This window comes from Muscardinus avellanarius, assembly GCF_963383645.1.
Source record: "Muscardinus avellanarius genome assembly, chromosome: 4".
Taxonomy (NCBI): Eukaryota; Metazoa; Chordata; class Mammalia; order Rodentia; family Gliridae; genus Muscardinus; species Muscardinus avellanarius.
The window spans coordinates 133191751-133206105 of NC_137789.1; the positions used below are offsets into that span (position 1 = coordinate 133191751).

Sequence of the window (14355 nt, forward strand, 5' to 3'; positions counted from 1 at the left end):
CCGAGCTTCCCTCTGCGCATGCGCACAGACGGCCACGGCGGCCGCGCGGGGCCAAACGTCCTCAGGTTCGCGCCGGGGCTCAGCGCCGCCCTGGCCATCCCTAAAGCTAGGAGCGCCGCAGCCTTAGCGAGGAGAAGAAAGCAGTCAGGTCACTTCGGAAAACAGGCCTCATTCTCTTCTTCTCTTACTGCTTCTCTTTTTCTTCTCCCTTACGAGCACGTTCTCCTCCCATAGTTTTTCGTGTTCTTGTTCTCTGTTCCAAAGTGCTCCGTCTTCGCCCTTCCTATAGATGCTCCTTGCAACTCACAGATCAGCCTTGTACTGGCTCCTCAGTTTCAGTCCGTGTTCGCATCTGACTGCCCCAATCACCTCAACCTAACCAGTGTAAAACTAAACCCTTTACCAGAGGCAGCTCTCAGGAGACAGCCCCAAACCTCAGATTTGCTATTACGTGGATAAGTCGATTTCAAACTGGACCATAATGAACAAGCTCGTAGCTGAATAGAAGAATGGGAGAGATTTTTGTATATGAACATGTTTTCTCTTTATTCACATAGGTGAGATTTTAAAAACTTACACAATATAATTATGCACTAATTTCCATCAACTTTTAAGGTGATTATTGCTTTCTAGAGGAATCCATTATTGTAGACATTCTAAAATACATGTCAGATTAATAAAAATGGATATGAACTATACGCTATATAAATTTGGGAAGGAGCTGGGAGTGGTGGCACACACTTGTAATCCCAGCATTCGGTAGGTTGAAACAGGAGGATCGCGGTTCGCGGCCAGCCTCAGATACTTAGTGAGGCCCTTTGCCACTCAGTGAGACCCTGTTTCAAAATAAAGGAAAAAAATAGGGCTGGGGGTATAGTTTGGAGATAGATTGCCTCTGAGTTCCATCCCCAGTACTGCCAAAAACAAAACAAAACAATTTTTGGGAAGTACTACTGCACAGGAACTTCCCTCTTGTCAATGAGCAGCACTAGCTAGATGTCCGCCTTCAACCTATAGAAAGCCCTGATTTCATTTGAGTCAAGAAACAGAGTTGGCCTAATTTATTTATATTTTTATTTTATATTGTTTACAGCCAGACATGGTGGCACATGCCTGTAATCCTAGTAGTTGAGAGCTGAGACAAGAGGATCACAGATTCACAGCCAGCCTCAGCAACTCAGTGATAGGCCCTCTGCAACTTGTGAGATCCTGTTTCAAAAAATAATAAAATAAAATAAAATAAAATAGAGCTGGAAATGTAGGTCAGAGGTAGAATCCCCTGGGTTAAATCCCAAGGAGCACACAAGAAATAAAAAATAAAAATAAAAATAAAATGGGGTTGAAGGTGTAGGTGTAGTTCAGATGTAGAGGCTCCCAGTTCAATTCCCAGTGTGTATACACACACACACACACACACACACACACACACACACACACACACATTAACGTTTACATACTATATACTATATGAGCCCCCCCGGGGGGGGCATTCTACTTCCAATTTATATCCCCAGTCCTTTACACACACACACACACACACACACACACACACACACACACACATTTTCTGGTACTGGGAATGGAACCCAGGGACATTCTATCTCCAAGATATACCCCAACCCTTTTTTTATTCTTTATTTTGAAACAGAGTCTCACTGGGTTGCAAAGGGCCTCACTAAGTAGTTGAGGCTGGTTGGGAACCTGGATCCTCCTGTTTCAGCCTCCTAAATGCTGGGATTATAGGCATGTGCCACCATAATGCCACCCCCCCCCCTTTTCCTGGTACTGGGGACAAAACCCAGAGGCATTTTACCTCTGCGCTACACCCCCAGCTTGCTTTCTTTCCTCTTTCTTTCTTTCTTTCTTTCTTTCTTTCTTTCTTTCTTTCTTGCGGTACTGGGGATGAAACCCAGGGGCATTGCACCTCTGAGCTACACCCCCAGCCCTATTTTTTTTATTCTTTAATTTGAAACAGGGGCTCACTGAGTTGCAGAGGACCTCGCTAGGTACCTGAAGCTGATCGCGAACTGCAATCCTCTTGTCTCAGCTTCCCAAATGCTATTATTACAAGCGTGCACCGCCACTCCCCACTCCCGGCTGGCCCTTTATATTTTTTGAGACAGTTCTTGTGAAGTTGCTGAGCCTAGCCTTCAACTTGTGATCCTCTGGTCTCAGCCTCTCAAGTACCAAAATTATAGGCATGTGCCATCAAGCCCAGCTATCATTCCCCCCTTTTAAGTGTATTATAAAGTGACCCTTAGCATATTTACATTACAAAGCTCTGTTAACATCACCATTATCTAATTCTAAAACCTTTTTTTGTGTGTGGTCCTGGGGATGGAACCAAGGTGTCTCTACCTCTGGGCTATGTCCCCGACCTATTTTATACTTTACTTTGAAACAGGGTCTCACTAAGTTGCTGAGAGCCTCACTAAGTAGCTGAGGCTGGCTTTGAACCTGCGATCCTCCTGTCTCACCCTCCCAAGTACTGAGATTACAAGTGTGTGCCACCATGCCCGGCTAATTCTAAAATATTTTCATAGTTTCCAAAAGAAACCTCACACCCATTAGCACATTTCCCCTACTTCCGCTCACTGGTGACTACAAATCTATTTTTTTCTCTATGAATTTTCTTATTCTGGATATTTTAGATAAATGGAATCATGCACTATATGGCCTTCTGTGTCTTTCTTCTTTTCACTTAGCAAAATGTTTTCAAAGTTTGTCCATGTCATAAAACATGTCGAATTCCTAAGCTGGGCATGATGGCGCATGCTTGTAATCCCAGCATTCTGGAGGCTGATACCAGAGGATCGTGGTTCACGGACAGACTCAGCTACTTAGGGAGGTTCTCCACAACTTAGTGAGACCCTGTTTCAAATTAAAGAATAAAAACTAAGGCAGGGGTTGTAGCTTGGAGGTTGAATGCCCCCGGGTTCCATTCCCAGACCTGCAAAAAAAAAAAAAAAATTCAATTCTTCATTCCTTTCTTATGGCTGAATGATACTCTCTTAAATAAATGTACAACATTTTATTTGTACATTTACCAATTAATAGACATTTGGGCTATTTCTACTTTTGGTTATTATGAATATATTTCTATGGATATTCTCCTATAGTATTTTTGTGTGGTTATATGTTTCCAATTCTCTTGTATATATGCCTAGAGAATTGTTGGATTATAAAATAACTAACCTCACGGATTGCTTTTAAAAGCAGCTATACCACTTTACATCTCTAACAGCAGTATGCAAGTGTTTCCATTTTTCAACATCATTATCAACACCTGTTGTCTCTGTCTTTTTTTTTTTATATCCCATCAGAGTAGGCTTAAATTACATTTTAAGACTGGGTAATTTATAAAGAACAGATAGGAATTTCTTACACTTCTGGAAGCTGGGATTGAGGGCCTACATCTGCCGAGCTTCTTCTTGCTGGGTCGTCCATGGCTAAAGGCATAAGGCAGAAAGGCAAGAGAGTACATGCAAGGGAGAGCAAGAGGTCAAGCTAACAGCTTCATGGCCTTTTATAACGGGAATGAATCCACTTATGAGGGTGCAGTTCTGGTGACCTAAATACCTCCCATTACACCCCACCTCCTAACACTTTGGCTATGGGAGTTAAGTTTTCAACACTTTACTCCTTACTTGCCTATTGTTTATGTCTGGGAACACTGAGGCAGCAATATTCTATGTATTGGTTTGCTGGGTGATTGCCCCTCCCAGTTCTCCAGGAGTGGAACCTAGGATGTAGAACTATAGGTCACCATGAGGAGGCGCTCTCCCAAGGCTCCGCACCGCATTAGTAATGTGTCTGGACCGCTCTCTCTTGCCGCCCACCTCTATGGTTTCCGTTGTGGTTTCGTCCGGAAGGGGCGGAGCTTCCGCTTCCGGGGGGCCGTCCCTAGCGGCAGAGATGGCGGCAACAGCTGCAGAGGCCGCGGCGGAGGCCTCTGGAGAACCTCGGGAAGAGGCTGAAGCCCCAGGCCTTGCCTGGGATGAATCCCAGTTGCGCAGTTATAGCTTCCCGACCCGGCCCATTCCTCGCCTGAGTCAGAGCGACCCCCGGGCGGAGGAGCTCATCGAGAATGAGGTGGGGGGCGGGGCCGCGTCCGAAGAGGGAGGAGGAAGGCTCCCAGTTGGGAAGAGGGGTCCGAGGAGAAGGGTCCGAGGAGAAAGGTGCGAGAGCTGGGGGGACCGGCCGAGCTGTGATAGGGCTTAAGGGAAGGTGGAGAGAGAGCGAGGAGAAATAGCATCAGAGGTCTTCGAGCTGCATAATGGGAGAGGTTGTTCTGAACTTTTGAAGTTGTTGGAAGCATGAGAGGAGACCCACTGCTTGGAATTATTTCATTTGCTTTTTTTCCCCCTTCAACTTGGTGTTTTCCTTTAGGAGCCTGTGGTGTTGACCGACACAAATCTTGTGTATCCTGCCCTGAAATGGGACCTTGACTATCTACAGGAGAATATCGGCAACGGCGACTTCTCAGTGTACAGTGCCAGCACCCACAAGTTCCTGTACTATGATGAGAAGAAGATGGCTAATTTCCAAAACTTTAAGCCGAGGTCCAACAGGGAGGAAATGAAATTTCATCAATTTGTTCAGAAACTGCAGGATATACAGCAGCGAGGAGGGGAGGAGAAGTAAGCTTCCAGAGCTTGTTTTTTTAATTAGATTTAGGACATCCATTTTTCCTTCCTGTACTTGTTGAAGGTGTGGCAGAGTTGGGTGAGTAGAGATTGGCATCTCTCATTTCTGGATTTCTGCCAAGTGAATGTTCTGCTTGATACACCCCAGTCCCCCCAAGTCCAGTTTTAAAATAGAGTCTCACTAAATTGCTGAGGTTGGCTTTGAACCTGCCATCCTCCGGTCTCAGCCTCTCAAGTACTGGGATTATAAGTGTGCACCATCATGTCTGGCTTAGCCATTTGCATATTCGGTTGTCTATTTATTTATTTTGTGGTATTGGGAGTTGAACCCTGGGGCAGTCTACCTGTGATCTATACCACTAGCCCTATTTTATTTTATTTTTTTTATTATTATTTTGGTGGTACTGGGGGTGGAACCCAGAGGCTTTCTATTCCAGGCAGTACTCCCAGACCTATTTTCTATTTTATTGAAACAGGGTCTCACTAAGTTGCTGAGAGCCTCACTAAGTAGCTGAGGCTGGCTTCGAACCTGCATGATCCTCTTGTCTCAGCTTCCCAAGTATGGGGATTACAAGCATTTGCCACCACGCCCAGCTTTTATTTATATTTTAAATAAAGTCTTGCTAGGTCCTGAAGCTGTTCTTGCACCTGCAATGCTTCTGTTCAACCTTATAAGCACTGAGATTATAGGTATGCACCACTGTGCCCAGCTTGACTTTTTTTTTTTTTTTGGTGGTACTGGGGTTCCTGGAAGCCCTTCTATCTCCGGACTACACTCCCAGACCTATTTTTACATTTTTATTTGGAAACAGGGTCTCCTAAGCCAGCGCGCGCGCGCGCGCGGCTGGCTTCGAACCTGCGCGATCCTCCTGTCTCTGCCTCCCAAGCACGGGGATTACAAGCGTGCGCCACCACGCCCGGCTTGACATTTTTTTAAAAAACGTTGTAGGGAAGCAAACAAAAATGTCTCTCCTAAAAAAGGGAATGGTCTCTCCTTAGATTGCCAGTTTTGCAGTCTTTGTGCTAAAACATTGTGTTGATCCTAGTACTTGGGAGGCTGAGACAGGAGGATTGCAGGTATGAAGCCAGGCTCAACAACTTAGTGAGGTTCTGAGCAACTTAGTGAGACCGTTTCAAAATAAAAAATAAAATAAGATAGGGCTGAGGTGTAGCTCAGAAGTAGGATGCCTCTGGATTCAACCCCGAGCACCAGTAAAAATGAAGTATTGTAGCTGGGCATGGTGGTGCACGCTTGTAATCCCAGTACTTGGGAGGCTGAGACAGGAGGATTGCAGGTTCTCGGCCAGCCTCAGCTACTTAGTGAGGCCCTGTTTCAAAATAAAGAATAAAAAATAGGACTGAGGGTGTAGCTCGGAGGTAGAATACCCCTGGGTTCCATCCCCACTGCTGGGAAAAAACAATGAAGTATTTTGTTTTCAGTAGAGAATTCAAGCAGAAAAATTGAATAGTTTGTTGTAATTCTGGATTAAAGAATATTAAGATCTTCTACCTTACACAAGACCAGATTAGATTGGGAAGAGAGACTGTTGATTTTCTACAGTGTACCAGTAATAGCACAAGATAAACTTGAGAGGATGGTTCTTCCTCACTGCATTTCCTGCTTGTAAAGATGTCACCTTTTGTAGGTCTCAGACAGCATTCACTGTAGCTGTATTGTTACCTCTGAGCCATTACTGCCGTTGAGTACTTCTCTGAATAAGCATAAGATTTTGCCTTATCAGCTGATTTAGCACTAGCCATCTCCCGTTCACAATTGTACTCAGAATCCTCTGAGTTATTTTGAGTTTTTCAAGAGTAATAGGAATATTATTTATAGGTGCATGTTTAGGGAGTATCCCTATTTCAAAGTACTTGTAAAATTTGTTTGTAAACACATATATCATAATCTCTAGGAAGAGTTCAGAAGTGCCTTCCAGCCTTGATGGTTCCATGTAGCTATTGTTTCCAACTTAATAAGATTTCTAGTTAATACTGCCTTAACTAGCCAGTGTGGTGGTGCATACCTGTAATCCTAGTACTTGGGAGGCTGAAACAGGAGGATCGCAGGTTCAAAGCCAGTCTCAACGAGATTCTCAGCAACTTAGTGAGATCCTTTTTCAAAATAAATAGGGCTAGAGATGTAGCTCAGAGGTAGGATGCCTGTGGGCTCAATTCCCAAGACCAAGTACATATACGTACATACATACATATAGACATACATACATACATACATACATATCCATATCCTTAACTGTTATGAGTTTAGGCAGTGAGATGCCTTTGAGCCTTTTGAAGTAATATTCTTTGGACCAAAACAGGGCTGCTTCTGTCTCTTCAACTTTGCCCTCTTACTAATGTCTTGTGGAACATAATCAAGTATATCAGAGTATCAGAATTTTCATATTCCTTAAGTAACTTATGACCGTCCTCAAGGATGTTAGGAGCCTGAAGTGTGCACCCGATTAAGTATTGTTCTAGTAGCTATTATCAGGAACTTTGTAGTTGCTGTTGCAGAGGTATGGGATCATATGGACTCCAGCTTTGGTTTTTGTTGTGTGTGTGTGTGTGTGTGTGTGTGTGTGTGTGTGTGTGTGTGTGTAGTTTGTTTGCTTTTTTTTTCCTTCGAGCTACACCTCAGCCCTATTTTCCATTCTTTATTTTTTTATTTTTTATTTTTTTGGCGGTACTGGGGATGGAACCCAGGGGCTTTCTACCTCTGGGCTATACTCCCAGACCTATTTCATGCATTTTATTTGGAAACAGGGTCCCACTAAGTTGCTGAGAGCCTCACTAAGTAGCTGAGGCTGGCTTCGAACCTGTGCGATACTCCTGTCTCAGCCTTCTAAGTGCGGGGATTACAAGCGTGCGCCATCATGCCCGGCTTCATTCTTTTATTTTGAAACAGGGTCTCACTGAGTTGCAAAGGACCTCACTAAGTAGCTGAGGCCGTTCGTGACCCGTGATCCTCCTGTCTCAGCCTCCCGAATGCCGGGATTACAAGCTTGTGCCAGCATGCCCAGCTAGTTGTGGTTTCTTAAAGTCACAGATGGAAACAATAGAAGTCCCTTCTGTGCGCATTTCATGAGTGAAATAAGCAGGACTAGCTTTGAACAAATATGGAATAAGAATTCTTACACGAGATGGGACCAGCTCTTGGTGAACAGTGATAAGTCTGTTAGAGTAGCCATCAAAGGCCAAAGGAGATGTGTGAGGCCTTGAGTCTCTGGAGCAAGGCAGATTCATTATTCTAGGCTTTATGGACAGGCTTCCAGGAAATTCAAATTGTGTGAAAGTTCTGTGTGTATGTACATCTTTATGGGGAACATGGTATTCTTGAAGAATTCATACTGTGACCCAGAAGGTTAAGAATCACTTCTTTAAAAAGTTTGGTATTAGCTGGGCGTGGTGGCGCACGCTTGTAATCCCAACATTTGGGAGGCTGAAACTGGGGGATCGCGGTTTGCAGCCAGCCTCAGCTACTTAGTGAGGCCCTCCGCAACTTAGTGAGGCCTGTTTCAAGAATAAAAATTGGGCAGGGGATGTGGCTTGGAGGTCAAATGCCCCTGCGTTCCATCCCCAGATCTGCAAAAAAAAAAAAAAAAAAAAAAAAAGTTTGGTATTGAACAGAGCTCAGAGAAGTTAGGTAAGAATTTAATTCTGAGGTTGGCATGGTAGTGATTGCCTGTAGTCCCATCTACTTGGAAGGCTGAGGCGAGAAGATTGCTTGAGCCCATTCATTCAAGGCTAGCTTGGGCAGCACAGCAAGACTCTGTCTCAAAAAAAAAAAAAAAAAAAAAAAAAGAGAATTCAGTTCTGTGAGAGTCCATTTTAGTTAAAATTTACAGTTCTATGAGAGATGCTAATGTGGATTTGGATTTTCAGAGGTAGGGAGGCCATGCCATGTGTCTCTGTGTGCACTGATGGGATTTTCTTCTTGGGCAACATAGGTTGTATCTGCAGCAAACTCTCAATGACACTGTGGGTAGGAAGATTGTCATGGACTTCTTGGGTTTTAACTGGAACTGGATTAATAAGCAACAGGGGAAACGTGGCTGGGGGCAACTGACCTCTAACCTACTGCTCATCGGCATGGAAGGTAAGAAATCTTTCAGAAAACAGCATGACTGGAGTTGTACAAACTTAATTTCTGTTTCTGTTTACCACCTAGTAACTCCATAATAGAATAAGTCACTCAACTGTTGTTTTTTTTTTTTTTTTTCCGGGTCTGGGCTGGAACCCAGGGGCATTCTACCTCCGAGCTACACCCCCTGCCCTATTTTTTTATTCTTCATTTTGAAACAGGGTCTCACTGAGTTGCCGAGGGCCTCACTAAGTAGCTGAGGCTGTCTGGGAACCTTGATTCTCCTGTCTCAGCCTCTCAAATGCTGAGATTACAAGCGTGCGCCACCAAGCCCGGCTACTCCTTGTCATTTACCACTGAGTTCTGAAATCTTTTCTTTGATTGTTCTTTCTTCAGATTTATAACCTTTGCTACCTGCATTAATAAAAATAGCTAGCAACTTATGAATTGACACTTACCTGTCCCTTTGAAACCAACTCATGGTTGGCCTGCCAGGAATGAGCCAGTTTTGGTTTTTCTGAGTGATTTTTCTGTTGCTTTCCTTTCCTATAGTAGGGTACAGGGAAGGGGATCCCTCAGGTAAAGAGGGCCGGGCATGGTGGCGCACGCTTGTAATCCCCGCACTTGGGAGGCTGAGACAGGAGGATTGTGCAGGTTTGAAACAGAGACCCTGTTTCCAAATAAAAATATAAAATAGGTCTGGGAGTGTAGCCCAGAGGTAGAAGGGCTTCCAGGAACCTCAACCACCAAAAAAAAAGATGAAGAGAGCACCTTTCCTTTGAGATATACCTGGACACAGCGTTTCACAAGGCAGCTGTTTTGACCTACCCGGACTGGGCAGGGGAATGTTTTTCTCTACTCCATGCCCTGCAGAAATGTGTGTTCTTAAGGATTGTTCAGAGGACATAGACATGGCCTCAGTTATACAGGAGTAGCGGAACGTATGTACATTAGGGCGGAACTAATTCATGGGCGTCTTAAATGCTGTTTATTAAAATTATATAACCCTCTCCAGTGACCTGATAAGCCTCCCTACAGTCAGTCAATAGCCCCGGTGAGTCCCAGTGCTGCTTCCCATAGGTGTGAAGTGGGAACAAAGGTTGATAATCTTTGGACCCCAGAAGAGCTACCAAAGCAAGGACATATTCCTTCCACTTCAAATGACTGGTAGCTGGGTGTGGTGTGGTAGCGCACACTTGTAACCCCAGCACTTGGGAGGCTGAGACAGGAGGATTGCAGGCTCACAATCAGCCTCAGCTTCTTAGTGAGGCTCTCTGCAACTTAGTGAGACCCTGTTTCAAAATAAAGAATAAAAAATAGGGCTGAGGGTGTAGCTTGGAGGCCGAATACCCCTGGGTTCCATCCCCAGTACCACAAACAAAGACCGGTTAACTCGTCAAAGTAGATCATTCATGCATTGTTGGTACCAGTCATTTCAATCATTTGTTTTACTTCCTTTGCATTCTTGGCATGGTCGAGAAGAGTCCCCATATGTGTAGCTTGTTACTCTACCAGACTTGTATCATTTTGATGTGTTCTTTCTTAAGAGGGCAGTAGCCATCATTTAGGAATGGCTATGAGGCGATGATGGACCCTTACCCAATGATGTTTGCTAGACCTGTTTACCCATGAAAATGTAACACATAATTTGCTCAAGAGATATAATTGCAATTTTTCTGATTCTGCCTGAAATTGGATTTGGGACCCTTAGCTGGGAAGGCAGGCAGGTTTCTCTCTAGCACGGGGCTTTATGTTTAGCCTATGCAGTAGAGCCACTACTCCAGATTTAAAAAAAAATATGCTTTTTCCTTCCTTCAGGAAATGTGACACCTGCGCACTACGATGAGCAACAGAACTTCTTTGCCCAGATAAAAGGCCATAAGCGATGCATCTTATTCCCCCCGGATCAGTTTGAGTGCCTCTATCCATACCCTGTCCATCACCCATGTGACAGACAGAGCCAGGTGAGCTTGAGGTCTGGGGAGGGTAGAGAACTCCAGATTCGAGGAATGCCTTTGAGATCAAAGGTTGGAATGTCTTTCCCTGTCCCTGTAACGGCATGCCAAGTTTTCGGGACAGTCTGATTGTGCCTTGCAGACAAACCCAGGCTCCTGTTATGGTTCTCAGATGATTCTGAGTATAAACAGTCTATAGGAGGAGTTCTCAAGGGCAGGCCCTCACAGTGACACTGGTGGGCTCAGGTTACTCTATTTGATTGACTTAAAAGTTTATGGAACAAAATGTGTAGGTATCTACTAGATCTAATCATTGTTTTCTTTTGTCATATATGCTTTTTTTTTTAAATATGGAGAGAGATGAACAGAATTGAGATATATCACTCACTATATTTCCTGGATCTGAGTGAGGCCAGCCAGAGAGATCCTTTCCTTTCTTGAGGAGAAAGTTGCCTTACTACTTTATGTATGAGTCTGTTGGTTAGATTTTGTTTTTGGGGAAAAAAATTCTGAAGATTTGAGTGTTGAGTCCTTATTCCTCATATCCTCAGTCCGTGAAGCAGGTTTTTGGACCTAGGGTTTTTTAGGAGACTGAAACAAGAAAATCATAGGTTTGAGGACAGCCTCAACAGTATAGAGACTCTGAGCAACCCAGCAAGACCTTGTTTCAAAACAAAAAATAAAAAGGGCTAGAGGTGTAGCTCAGAAGTAGTATGCCTCTGGGTTCAGTCTCAAAAAAATCCTGAAACCTAGGATTTTTATTTGTGTGTGTGTGTGTATGTGGTAATGGGGATTGAACCCTGGGGCATTCTACCTCTTAGCTACATCCCCAATCTTCAGCCTTTCTTCCTTCCTTTCTTTCTTTCTTTCTTTCTTTCTTTCTTTCTTTCTTTCTTTCTTTCTTTCTTTCTTTCTTTCTTTCTTTTGTGGGTCTGGGGCATTCAACCTCCGAGCTACACCCCCTGCTCTATTTTTTATTCTTCATTTTGAAACGGGTCTCACTGAGTTACGAAGTGCCTCACTAAACAGCTGAGGCTGTCTGCGAACCACGATCTTCTGGTCTCAGCCTCTCACACACTGGGATTACGAGCGTGCGCCACCACGCCTGGCCTGGCTAGGTTATGAGTCTCAGTGCTTGCTGAGACTGTGCTTGGACATGTGATCGTCCTGACTCGGTTCTCAGGTACTGGGATTACAGTCGTGCATCCTTTAACATTCAAGCATTTAATGACTACCTTATGCCATTCTCAGAGAGCAGGTGCATTTTGTTTTCTGAATATAAATTCTAAGATATTTTTTACGGCATTGTTTCATCATTTTGTTTCTAAGTACCAAAGTAACCAGTACGTAGTAGTTAACTGGTAAAGATTTGGTGGCTGACTGCTCTGTTTTCTTTTTGTTGAAACTCTTAGGTGGACTTCGACAATCCTGACTACGAGCGGTTCCCCAATTTCCAGAACGTGGTTGGTTATGAAACGGTGGTTGGCCCTGGTGATGTTCTTTACATCCCAATGTACTGGTGAGGAGGATGCTAGGGAGGGGGCCTCTTGGGGACTTTCTCATTCCCTGGAAAGCTTTATCAGTCTCCTCCAAGTCGTTAGCAAGAGTGTTCTTATGTGGTCCACAGGAAGGTTGACATATTCAGATGCATGCATGCCCACCATGGGAAAAATGACAGCCCTGTCTCTAGGAAAAGAGAACAGCTCCTCCTCAAATCCAGAGAGATCCCAGAGGCTTGTGGCCATATTCTCCCTACTTCTCTGGTGTCTTTTTGTTTTGTGTTTTGTGTTTTTTTTTTTTTTTTTTTTTTTTTTGTGGTACTAGAGATTGAACCCAGAGGCATACTACTTCTGAGCTACACCTCTAGCCCTTTTTATTTTTTGTTTTGAGTCTTGCTGAGTTGCTGAGAGTCTCTACATTGTTGAGGCTGTCCTCAAGCCTGTGATCCTCCTGTTTCAGCCTCCTAAGTACTAGAATTACAGACATGTGCCACCATGCCCAGCTCTGTGGTGTTTAGAAACTGAATACCACTGCCTCTCGCCAGTGTGTGTTTTACAGAATGAGCATAAAGATGCTGTCTTTGCTTTTTCCCTTAACTGGACTCTACCTAGTTTCTATCCCTCTCTCTGAAAAGTAAGCCAGAGCTTGTTTGTTTTCTTGCAGGTGGCATCACATAGAGTCAGTACTAAATGGGGGGATCACCATCACTGTGAACTTCTGGTATAAGGTGAGTATGGTTGATTTTTACATCTATTTATTTTTGGTCCAGATAGAACTGGGATTGGGGCAAGGCAGGTAAAATAAATGTTTCTGGCTGGAGTGGGATGTTTAGCTCTCTCTGAAAGTGATTCCCAGGTCTTTGGGGAAGATGAAGAAGGGAAAGGTTGGATCAGGTTCTTAGAAGGGAGGAAGGTGCTAGGACTTGTGGGGTAGCGCTGAAGCTTGCTGCTGAAGGCATTTCCTGAGCTGCTGCTTCCTTTGTAGGGGGCTCCCACCCCTAAGAGAATTGAATATCCTCTCAAAGCTCATCAGAAAGTGGCCATAATGAGAAACATTGAGAAGATGCTCGGAGAGGCCTTGGGAAACCCACAAGAAGTAAGTCAGCATTGACGTGACATTCCCCATAGCGCCATTGTCTTAAGTGGCTGCTGCCCTCTCTCTCCATGAGGTGATGGGTATGTTCTGAAAGTTCCTGTTTTCTAGGGAGAGGTAGGCTTGACTGGCAGATCAATTATATTCTGTTCCGTGCTGGTGGTAATGTTCCCCGAGAGGCTTGTGTGCCAGCTGAGAACCCCTGAGGGATTCTTCTAGAATGGAACCTGTGCAGTAAAGCATCTCCTTGCAATCCCTCAGCTGGGTCAAGGCTACTATAGGTAGTGTTGAGACCAGCTTCCCACCCAGATGCTCCACTGGCCTATTGGGTTAATGGGGGGATGGGTGATATTTATAAAGCTCTTGCCTCCTTCCTGTGGAGAGCCTCACATCCACAGATGCCTATTGGAGATGGTCCAGCTATAGGACTCTGCATTGCGGTGGCCTTTTGTTGAGGATTTAGACACATTTAACATTTTCCAGGCACATTGGAGAAGCATACAGATAACACTCGTAAGGTCATGTTTGAGGATTTTACTCCTCAGAGCTCTAGCTTGTGTAGTGCTACTTACAGATACAGGCTGTTTTGAGAAGGGAGATAATAAAGATGGATCCCCAAGAAAAGTGCTATGCCCCAGAATAGTGTGTTTACCTCCAGGAAGAAAGTTGATTAAAATGGTTCATAAGATTGGAGGACAGTGTTTTCTCTGTCTTTGGTTGGAGATTGACTGCCTCTAGACATAACTGGTCCAACTCCAGGACCAGGAGATGCACAGTTCTGATTGGCTCCTCATGTCTCTTTACAGGTGGGGCCCTTGTTGAACACAATGATCAAGGGTCGATACAACTAACCTGCTAGAGGTCAAGGCCTCCTGCCAGGTGACTGCTGTCCCGTCCACACCGCTTCATTGATGCGGACAGGAGACTCCAAGCACTCCAAGCACTAGTATTGCACGCTGCACTTAATGGACTGGACTCTTGCCATGGCCCTGGAGGCAGGTGTTTGGGGCGAGGCAGGGTAGTTGACACTCCACTCCCATCCAGAGGGACTTTTCACCTTTGCCTCTTGTGCCCAACACCT

At 44.5% G+C, this 14355-nt stretch overlaps 1 protein-coding gene across 1 annotated transcript; it reads left to right on the forward strand.

Annotated features, from left to right (window-relative positions):
- Positions 1-3915: 3915 nt before the first annotated feature.
- On the forward strand, positions 3916-14125 carry HIF1AN (hypoxia inducible factor 1 subunit alpha inhibitor; the record flags this gene model as incomplete). The annotated part of the gene is made up of 8 exons (XM_080695088.1): positions 3916-4092; positions 4390-4640; positions 8594-8742; positions 10546-10691; positions 12095-12201; positions 12846-12909; positions 13167-13277; positions 14081-14125. The coding sequence occupies 8 exons, from the start codon at positions 3916-3918 to the stop codon at positions 14123-14125; spliced, it is 1050 nt and encodes a 349-aa protein (XP_080551214.1).
- Positions 14126-14355: the final 230 nt, after the last annotated feature.